Below are 11188 nucleotides of genomic sequence, written 5' to 3' on the forward strand. Positions count from 1 at the left end.
CTAACCTCCAAAACCAATCCACAATGACTACTCAGAGGGTGCAAATAGGGTGGAAGGGAAGGAAAAATTTGGCATTGAGAATGATTTAATTCCTCCATCATCAGTCCTAAGATGAATTAATGCCATCTATTTCACTGTGATGGGTGGATCATTCTGTGATCAGATACATTTTGTTTCTGATGACCGGCAGCAGAGTCATTCTGTGCGAGGAAAATCATGTTAGGTATATTTGAAAAATGTTTATTCCTTTGTAGAATGGCTATTTACAGAAGAGTTGTCAACTCTAATTGGTAAACCGACAAAGAGAGATATATTTGCAAATTTTTTTGACTTTAAATAAAAATTCTTGATAACTAAGATTTAGTGGGATAGATATATTTTCTAATTATGCAACTTGAGTACTTCAATTGATCAGTATATTAGCATGAACTCTGCCCAGTAGTGCAAATTAATTAACTTTTGTGGCTGATCAAGGTTCAGATTGGGTGGTCCACATCTTGTGACAAATTTTGCTTTGACCATCCGATCTCCTAAAATTATAATTTTTGGTACAAACTTGAGAGTCGGTACTTACTTTAGTAGAATTGTATTCGTTGTACGTATTATAATTTTTGGTACAAACTTTAGAGTTGGTACTTACTTTAGTAGAATTGTATTCGTCGTAGGTAGTCGCATGAATTATATAAAATAGGTAAAAACTTATCTAAGTTATCATCTATTTTAATATAACTGTCTAATCTTTAAAAATTTTGACTTTACTATCTTATCTTTTAACTTATTTGATTTGAATCAATTTAATAACTTTTTAACTTTGAAATTTAAACATGTTATTTATCTTTATGAGTTTAGTCAGTATATTTTATATAATCTATGTAAATATAAAATTAATTAAAGTAAGCAATCAGCTTAAATTGTATATTCAAAGAACCATCAAATCACTTAAATATATCAAACAGATTGATAAGTTGAGTGATAAAATCAAAATTTTGAAAGGTCGGATAGTCGAATTAATCAAAATGACCTATAGTTCAGGTAATAAGTTCTATAAAATATGCTACCGAAGCCTAGAAAAATAAATTTCAAATTTCGAAGTGTAAAAGTCATTAAATTGCTCAAGTTAAATTAGTTAAAAGATTAGATAGTAAAATTAAGATTTTTAATAATTAGTTAGTTAATTCAAAACAAATTATGGTTCAAATAAGGTTTCTATAAATTTACCTTATCACTTCTACTATGTTAGGTGCATTAATTCTTTTTCTGGAAATTAATTTACCAAATCTTCTGAGCTTGATGGGGCTCAACCATGTACATCAGTACATGATCTCGCTCACGTTCTCACAATCAATGAATCTAAACAACCAACGTACTGTTTCGTTTCACATGATTAAAACAAAGGCGCACAATAAAAAATAATAAAAACTCCAAAAAAAACCCTTTATAATATTGAAAAGTGACATTAGCATTATATGTGTTTTGATTGGAGCAGAAAGTACTGCACGGATCTTGAGACAATCCGACGACTAAAAAATTCACAAGACGTTGAGCTCCCGTGCTTTTAAAATCACAGAAAGAGCTCAACTCTAATGATCAGACTTGTTAAATATATTTGTTTTTTTTCTTAGAGATAGGTAGCACACTACCCACTTCGTTTATTATTTTATTTAGAAATAAAATTAGCTAAAAATGTGAATCAACTATGATTTGAATTTGGGACCTCGGGTACCAACCACCAAGCTCTTTGCCACTTGCGCTAGGTACGGTCAATTTGTTAAATATATTTGTTATATTGAAAGTAGTTTGTTCTAGCAGTCTTATTGAATGGATAATATCTAATACGCCTTTTAAAACATTAAAAATATTTAATATATTCTTAGTGTATCAAAATATTCATATTGATTTTTAAATTTTTAAAATTATACTCATAACCCCTAGAACTTACTAATGAGATTTGAGGTTTAGAAGAGTATTTTGGAAATAAAGCGGTAAACTTAAAAATGTTGAATAGCATTGAGGGGCATATAAGCAAAAGCTCCTTTGTTAAAAGGGATCATAAGTTACCATATTACATAACTGTACATTACAGAAAAATCAAAATAGAATAATGAGAGGAGCAAAGTATTACACTTTTAACCTAAATTAATAGACAAAATATAGGACTTTTTTTTTCCAAATAGTCCTAGAAAATATTATAATTGGCTAATAACCTTACTAAAAAAATATATTTGGTTAAATAACCCTCATTTTGCTATGTAGGAGCTACAGTAAAATTTTCTCTTGAAGGCATGAAAATAGTAAACGATTTACGGTCTTTCTAATTTTTCACAAAAGTGATGAATCAGTCTTTCTCTTTTATTGATTCTTTTTATTTTTCATATAATCCTAACAATCACATAAAAATATCAACAAATCACATTCAATCCTAACAATCTCACTTTTTTTAAAATTTTTTATATATAATTCTAACAACTATATAACAATTTCATCAAATTACATACAATCTTAATAATTTTAAAAAACAAACAAATAATTTTCAAGAAGGTGGTGAATGATTCACCGTTTTTATGGAAAATTAGAAAGGCGGTAAATCATTAATTGTCGCCACCCCCTTTAAGAGAAAATTTCACCGTGGCTCATACATGGCACAAAAAGGATTAGTTTGCTAATTATTTTTTTATACGGTTATTTATCCAATTAGAGAATTTTATAGGATTATTTTGAAAATTAAGTTTAAATTTGATTAAATCAAAAGAAAGATTTGCCACTTGACCATGATAATATATATTTTTTAAATAAAAAAGTAGCATATTATCTGCATCATTTATTTTTAAAAAAAATAATTTTTAAATTTGGGACTTCAGATACTAGCTAAGGTAGATACCTTTTTTTGGAGGAGTATTTTCTATCACACTTATTTTTTATGGAAATAACAACAATCAATTAAGGTACCGCATTAATTTTCATTAAACTTTTTTCTTACATGGCACAACGAAGTTGATTCGGAATATATATTATATACGTAGTATGACTGTAATAAAAGAAATTAAAAAGCTTTTTAAAACTTTTTCTTGTATTTGTTGCAAAAATAACATGTGATGAAGTGCAACAAGATTCAAATCAAGCAAACTTTTTGCGCTTTTTAACCCTTTTTTTTCGGTGCAAGCATGTGATAATAATGGACATTTAATCTGTTCTCACTGGCCGGTGCTTGAGGGCTCAGTACAACTATTAATAGTGCTCGCTAAAGGTGATGGTATCTATGAAATTGAACGTGACAATCCCTTCCATAAATAAGATGCATGGGTTTAGAACAATCTAGCTATAAGGCACGGAACATTGCATTAAATTTTATCGATATTTGGAACTTCTCTTGCAGATACTAAAACCCTAGATTTCTGTATCTGCAACAAAGACTTAATTATAATGAGTAGCACTCATGTGGAGCACAGAGCCTCCGTACTCCTAAGTCGTTTTCGGTGATATAACTTTCGAATCACTGATCGGCTCCGTTAGACTTGATTTAGCGTATTTCAACTATCTAGAAAAATAAATTTTGTTATTTTTTAATATTATTTATCTAGTGATCGAAAGAAAATTCAAAATCAGTGGTCAACAATAAAAATCTGACAAAAGGTTATGATGCAGTACTAAAATTTTCGATCAGAAATATTGATCTTGTTGTAGATATAGTATACAAAATTTTCTATCAAAATTTCATCTAATTTGAATACTTTCATACTGTTAAATTTGCAAACGGTATACATCAGCCATTAAAAATTGTTAATTTTGAATCCTTTCGATCACTAATTAATGCTATCGAAAATCCGCAAAAATTATTTTTTTTAATACTTCAGGTACGCTAGATCAAGTCTAACGGAACCGATCGTCGATTCAAAAGTTTCATCATAAAAAATGGCTTAAGAGCACAGAGACCTCTGTGCTCCTAATTCTACTCAATTATAATGTATGTTTATGGTTCTAAAGTTAGAGTCAAATGTAAGATATAGTATTATTTGATGAAATAATTCAAATGTACTATATATCTAGGGTGCTGTTATATCAAGCTTTTACCGTCAATTTTTCTATCAGCATGGTTGAAAGCTAAATATAGGGCTTTTTTTGCAAATAGCCTCCTGACAAATTTTATTTGCAAAAATAGCACCGTCCAAAAATTATTTGCAAAAATGGCCCTGTCCCTGCCACGCTAGCGCCACGTCAGCGCGACGCGAGCAGGGCGGGCCCAGATGTTTAAGTTGAACACGGTGAACCATTCACCGTGTTCAATACAAGATTTTTGTATTGGACACGGTGAATGGTTCACCGTGTCCAATACAAATACCCCAACAACGGCTAAGTTTGAGGTATTTGTATTAGACACGGTGAATCATTCACCGTGTCTAATTATTTGTATTGGACACGGTGAATGGTTCACCGTGTCCAATACAAATAGCTATTTTGTATTGGACACGGTGAATCATTCACCGTGTCCAATACAAAAACTTTGTATTGAACACGGTGAATGNCAAAAATTATTTTTTTTAATACTTCAGGTACGCTAGATCAAGTCTAACGGAACCGATCGTCGATTCAAAAGTTTCATCATAAAAAATGGCTTAAGAGCACAGAGACTTCTGTGCTCCTAATAGCATACAAGTCCTACTCAATTATAATGTATGTTTATGGTTCTATTAAAGTAAGAGTCAAATGTAAGATATAGTATTATTTGATGAAATAATTCAAATGTACTGTATATCTAGGGTGCTGTTATATCAAGCTTTTACCGTCACTTTTTCTATCAGCATGGTTGAAAGCTAAATATATATCAACGCTTTTTTTTTTGGAGAAAGATAGTTTTTTTTTTTCTTCTTTTTTAGCGAAAGGTAGTTTGCTACCCGTGTTGTTCATTTATTTTGTAGAAATAAAATTAGCTAAAAATATAAAATAGTTAGACTTCGAGCTTGAAATCTCATGTCCCAATCATCAAGCCTTTTGTTAATTGCGCTATGGACGGCCACTACATTTGTCCTTATGCATGCATTACTAAGACAATGTATATATAGAGTGGAGGCTTTGATTAGTTTATCCATCTAGTCTATAGATACCAACATTTAATAATAGAGCAATATTATTTGTACATCCAGAAATTAAGCATGTAAAAATCTTACATCTCTTCATGCAAGAATTAATATTTCATATCTATCTTTATTTTTAATATTAAAAACCAAAAGTATTGTTTGAATCTTTCGATTGAAAAATATAAAATCTACACTAATTTTTTTAGATTTACAAAATAGCATTTCTGTTGGAAAATCCGTCTATTCTTTTAGAAAAAATATCACTTTTTAAATATTTTATTTTGAAAATATACAAAGAACTCTTTTAAAAGAGTGCATGCAAGAATCAATAGCAAATATATAGAGATGAAAAGTTTAGATGAGGCTTATGGATCGAAACATACTATGCACTGTCCTAAAAGGGCGATTCTTCCTCCCTGTGCGAGGCTTCGGCGCATACTGAGACCGAATCAAGCAGCCAAGACTGCGCCTGCCTTGGCGCGTGCTCGTGCTGTGTGCGCGTGTGTGTATTTAGCAGATGGCACCACTCTAATCATCACCCAAGCAACTAGTTTGAAAATAATGGAGTATATACAATGCGCTATTATATATTTTCTGAGGTTTTTTATGTGGGATGAAACTCATATATAGTAAGTTATGGATGGGCTTTCGGATAAAGCCTATTTTATATATGTTGGGCCACCAAGGAGGCCCATGAGCCAAATAAAATTTTAGATCACGCTTTCAAAATAAATACCAACATTTCTCATAGTAATATAGCAAACTAATTAAGGCATTTTCCTTTTTCCCAAAGTAACCGTATTATCCACTTTTTGTCTCAGTAGTACCAAACCATTACCCTATGAGCCAACATGTATAACATACATTTCTCGCAAATATCTTCACACTTGCAGAAGGTGATACCTCTATGGAAGGAGGTAGAATACTTCAAGCAGTATCAACAGCGGCTGCGGCAGTACGTCGGCCTCGCGCGGGCCAAGTACATCGTCAGCGAAGCCATCTACATCGTGAGCATCGGCACCAACGACTTCCTCGAGAACTACTTCCTCTACATCACGGGCCGGTTCGCGCACTTCAGCGTGGGCGAGTTCGAGGACTTCCTCGTCGGCCTCGCCGCAGAGTTCCTGACCGAGATCTACCGCCTGGGCGCTCGCAAGATAGTGTTCGCGGGGCTCAGCCCGATGGGGTGTTTGCCGCTGGAGCGAACTACAAATATTTTGCACGGCGGGGAGTGCATTGAGGAGTACAACGCGGCGGCGAGGGAGTTCAATGCGAAGCTGCAGCATATGATGGAGGAGTTGTGTGCTGCGTTGCCTGGGCTGAAGCTACGATACACACCTGTTTACGATAGCCTCGACTCGATCATTCAGAACCCTTCTGCGTATGGTGAGTTTTACAAGCACGTTCAAGATGTGGGATAAGACAACTGCATGTAGGTCAAAATTTAGGGGGGAAAAAAATGAGGGAATTTCGTAAAATTATTGCACTAATGATTTCATCAAATTTAATAATTCAAATCATGTTCCGGCTAACGAAACCGAAATAATTAACGAGTGAGTGATAGCATTTTAACAAAAGTAACTAAAATAATTCAATTCCAAAAAGTAAAAGTTCTGAGGGTCTCATGAATCAAAATAATTGGAGTCGAGATGGAATTTTGATAGAAAATTTTTTGCCGGGCATTCGAAGTGAAAACATCATTTTTAAACTAGTTTCAAAAATCAATTTCGCTAATATTTCGTAGCTTCATACGTGGGGGAATGAATCTGGTTTAATATTCAAACACATCTCCTCATCTGGAGCACTAGTCAACAACTATCACTTCATGCTGATTTTTTTACTTTCCAATAATTAGGAAATAAGTGCTTTTGTAAGTAAATCCTTAACAGTGTCTTGGAAATCTGCTGATACGTTACCAAGAAAAGAGATGCATAGGAAGTGATCACACTAACTTATCCCTAGTTATTCAAGACGTGTCATGTTCATTAATTAAAGATGATGGAATTTAATAGCAAAATTGGTTCTGTTAATAACATCAGTCGTGGTTAATGTGTTGTTAATGAGCAGGTATTGAGAATGTGGCGGAGGGATGTTGTGCGACGGGCAAGTTCGAGATGGGTTACCTGTGCAATGAAAAGAACCCCTGCACCTGCCCCGACGCCAACAAGTACTTATTTTGGGACGCATTCCACCCTACCGAGAAGGTCAACCGTCTAATGGCTAATATCACGCTACAGACGAGCATGAAAGAGTTCCTATAGTTAATAATAAGCTACTCTTGATTATTGATCGGTTGTATATGATCTTACTTTCTTTTAATAATTTCTTAATGAATGATATGATAAAAAAAAAAAAAAAAATTACATCATTCATATAAAATGAATGTTCGTTTTAAACCGGTTCCGGGTCACCCACGATGAGCAAATCTCACTCAATCCGTTAATGTTAGATTTTGGTTTAGTTCTGTATTTATCTAAATCAGAGTCAAATACTGACTGAATTAGGACAAGATGGAATTTGGATGTATTTGAAATATATAGATTATAAATAGACGTACAATTAAACTATGGGTCTAATAAACACTTTAGTTTGGAGCCATACTTTCGCACCCTTGGTTTGCAGCTAAAGCCACTGGGCGCATGCTCGATGCATGTTCCGTACACCTGAAGCATATAACAACAACCCATCAACAGTTTTAGGAGTTCACAATTAAGCATTCAACAATTCTTAGAAGTCGACAATTAAACAGTTATCACAGTATGTAAAACAAGCAACAAGTACAGTAGCATATATAAATATCCACTAGCTGATTACATCAACATCAAATACATAACTACATCATCCCAATACCCAAAATATGAACCCAACAGTATCGTCACCAAAACATCACATCATGCTGCTACACGAACATGAATTTCTTCAGGGTCCTCCTCTATGTATCACTCGTCTGGGTAGGAGATGCTACTTAGCTCGCTATCTTTTTATCTCGATCTGCAACTGTAATTAGTGCTGGAGGCACTAAAAAAGAAGCAATAAAGAGGGCGTGAAAACTATAATCAATAGTTGCCGGTGGGTGCAATCGACGACAACGATCTACACCACTCGATCTATTAGAGACAAAAATAGTAAATAAATAGTAAATAAGCTATAGTAACTGAGTATAATATAAAATGAACTGATAAATATAGTACTACCGTTCCTCTAAAGTAATAATGGGTGTAAATGAACAACAAAAATGTCTCTACTGTAATAATATCTCTGTATAAACTAATGTAGTGGCAAAAGTTATCATGCGTCAACCGAATATTGAATAATCTGATAAGATCCAATCACACAGGCTGGCTCATGGGTCCGGCCAAGCATGCGCTGCCACATGGCCGGTAAGCACAATTATAACCTGGCCCGCATACATACACTTAGCATATCTAGTCAGCCGCCACAGCTCCCGAGAGGTACTCATAGGGCGTGACCCCACCGAGTATTATAATATCACAATGCTCGCAACGGAGCTTTGTCCGGCCCAATGCAAACTATGGTCGTGCGTAATGATAAAATAGATCACAAATATACTATCTTGGGTCTCAGTCATAGTTATATATAATCCACTATCCAAGTGTCCAATGTCATAATCATAGGACATATGCCAATAATTGTTTTAGCAGATTGGAGGTTTGCATATAATACAAGATCTCAATAAGAATAAAGTGCAACATAATTAAAGATTCAAAATCAGCATAAACATCATGGCATCGATAATATATAAAACCACATACTGATATATGGATATGTAGGGAAAGGAGCAACGGCGGTAGTAATGCTAACATGTACATCTTAGAACTGTAATAGATGAAAAGTATAGAGGTTATTTCCCCTCGGCAATTTGGAACCCACCTAAATCTGCGTCCCCAAAGAAAATTGAGAAAAAAGATGCTCAGCACTGATACTCACAAAATCACAGCAAAATCTATTCCGGAAACACAATTTTATCGTTCTCACTATTGCGAAAATCACAGTACAAAAATTGCAATCAAATTCCAATTCATATTCTACCTACCTCATGAATCAGGTCACGAACTCACTGCGCCGATCACGAACTCGCCTCGGGCTCTTATCTCTCTTCCTTTTTTCTTTTTTTTTATCTCTCATAAGTTCTCTCTCTCCTCTCTCTCTCTCTCTCTCTGCGTGCAAACTAGAGAAAGAAACCCTTCGGCTAACTTTTATAATGTAATAATTGCACTAAGCCCTTAAAATTACAAAATTTCTATTTTCAGCCAAAACTCGACATATCGGGCACCTGAGTCCATGTTTCGGGCATCCGAAACCGCCTAATTAGGCCATTTCGGACATCTTCGCTTGCACCCAGTCGTCCGAAACCCATCATATGTGCATTCTTATCCCTTTTCCGGGCCCTCAATTCCTACGCCCGAAACTTCAATAATTTTCATTGATGACTCGGTATGCTGAATCATCAAACTCACGACTTAATCACTGACCAAATTTCGGGTCGCTACAGTAATACCAGACGTTTGGAATCAGGGCTCGAAATCAATTTGGATGCTCCTTCGCTGGTTTCGAGCATTCCAAAGTGAGATCCAAAATGAAATCAACCCTAAAGTAGTACTTTTGGGTGCCCAGAACATGTCATGTTTCTGGTGTTAGGGATGTCCCTAGAAACTCAGAATCATCCAGAATTTGATTTCTGAGCTTATTTTTGCGTTAATTTTGTGATAAAACGGTTCCAACTCAATCTAGTATTCTAGTAACATATTAAGCAATAGCTCAAACTGTAATTTTGTCAATTTACTAAAATCTAGTAAATTACACATAAATTATATATGCACACTATGACCATATTAATTAATAAAGCTCTAATTATCTGTAGCCATTGGATACTCTGTCATAAGGCCGAGATCCTGTAAAGTGTCTATACATGTTAAAGAGAGAGAGCTTATTTTTAGCGGTTGGGTCTTCCGAGAGAGATCATCTTTGGACTCCACCTTCAATATTAATAAAGTTTTCTTTTTCGAGAGAGAGAGAGCCTGGTAGGTGTAACGACCCGACCCACTAGCAATAATAACTTCTTGGGACAAAACCACGGGCCGAAAATGCTACTAGGGTGGAGTTTTCTTATATACCCAATGACAACTCTATTCCCATCCAGTGGGGGAGGGGTATCACAAACCCTCCCTATTTAAGCCCTGACGTCCTCGTCAACTCTAAACACACACATAGCCGAAGATCACCGAGCGATATGAGACTCGTCTTCCTAGCCTTATCATTCCGACCCCGACGTAACCTGTCATTCACCAACCCTAACTTAGTCTGTCATTCCGACTTTGGCTCAGCCAAGACTCATCTTACACTTCCGGCTAGTGAACCGGTTCTGATACTGAATGTAATGACCCGACCCACTAGCAATAATAACCCGTTGGGTCAAAATCACTGGCCCAAAATGCTTAAGTCCAGTTATTATTACTAGAGTGGAGTCCTCTTATATACTCAATAACAACTTCATTCCCATTCAATGTGGAATTATAGGGGTGTCACAATGGGCCAATGGCTGGATCACGTAAAATATAATTGGTGTGCCTTTTCTTCTTTTTCTTTTCCTGCATTAGTTTTTTCTTCGCTATCTATTTCTTGCTGTTTTGTTTTAAGGTATTAGAGTTTTCTATTTCCTTGATGGATTAAGGTGACGATGAAATTCAATATCCAAAAATTTGAAAGAACCAACAATTTCCATTATGGCAAGTCAAAATATGTGCTATATTGACACAGCAGGGATTGCAGAAGGCAATATTTGGAAAGAAAATGATGGCTGATTCATTCATGCTAGAGAGAAGGAGGAGATCCATTGAATAGCTTGTTAGAGTTTATTAGATTTTCAGTGATTTAAAACTTAATTATTAGGCCTCTTGGGCAGTCCAATACTTAATGTGCCTTGCCTGGAAGCACAACTAAGGTTTTCATATGCGAGATTTACTCCCACATTGGAAACTAAAGGTGTATTGGTGTGATTTACATATTGCTTCATTCTCAAGTTAGTTGCTTGGGAGAAAATGAGAGTTGTGCTGTCAACTAAACACATGCACGACACGAGCACGAGCCGAGCCGGG

General features: G+C 35.0%; 1 protein-coding gene across 1 annotated transcript; it reads left to right on the forward strand.

Moving 5' to 3' along the window:
* The first annotated feature begins 5380 nt into the window (after positions 1 to 5380).
* LOC109705917 (GDSL esterase/lipase At4g26790-like) lies at positions 5381 to 7482 on the forward strand. Its single transcript, XM_020226703.1, has 2 exons — positions 5381 to 6458; positions 7140 to 7482. Exons 1-2 carry the CDS (start codon positions 5924 to 5926, stop codon positions 7331 to 7333), a joined length of 729 nt encoding a protein of 242 aa, XP_020082292.1. The 5' UTR covers positions 5381 to 5923; the 3' UTR covers positions 7334 to 7482.
* Positions 7483 to 11188: the final 3706 nt, after the last annotated feature.

The sequence above is a fragment of the Ananas comosus genome, unplaced genomic scaffold (genome assembly GCF_001540865.1).
Source record: "Ananas comosus cultivar F153 unplaced genomic scaffold, ASM154086v1, whole genome shotgun sequence".
NCBI classification, from domain to species: domain Eukaryota; kingdom Viridiplantae; phylum Streptophyta; class Magnoliopsida; order Poales; family Bromeliaceae; genus Ananas; species Ananas comosus.

Bases quoted from the DNA above. Each gene is read 5' to 3' on its own strand.
- LOC109705917 (XM_020226703.1), top strand. From the start codon at position 5,924: ATGTATAACATACATTTCTCGCAAATATCTTCACACTTGCAGAAGGTG. The intron at 6,459-7,139 runs GTGAGTTTTACA...GTTAATGAGCAG, and splicing joins TCAGAACCCTTCTGCGTATG to GTATTGAGAATGTGGCGGAG.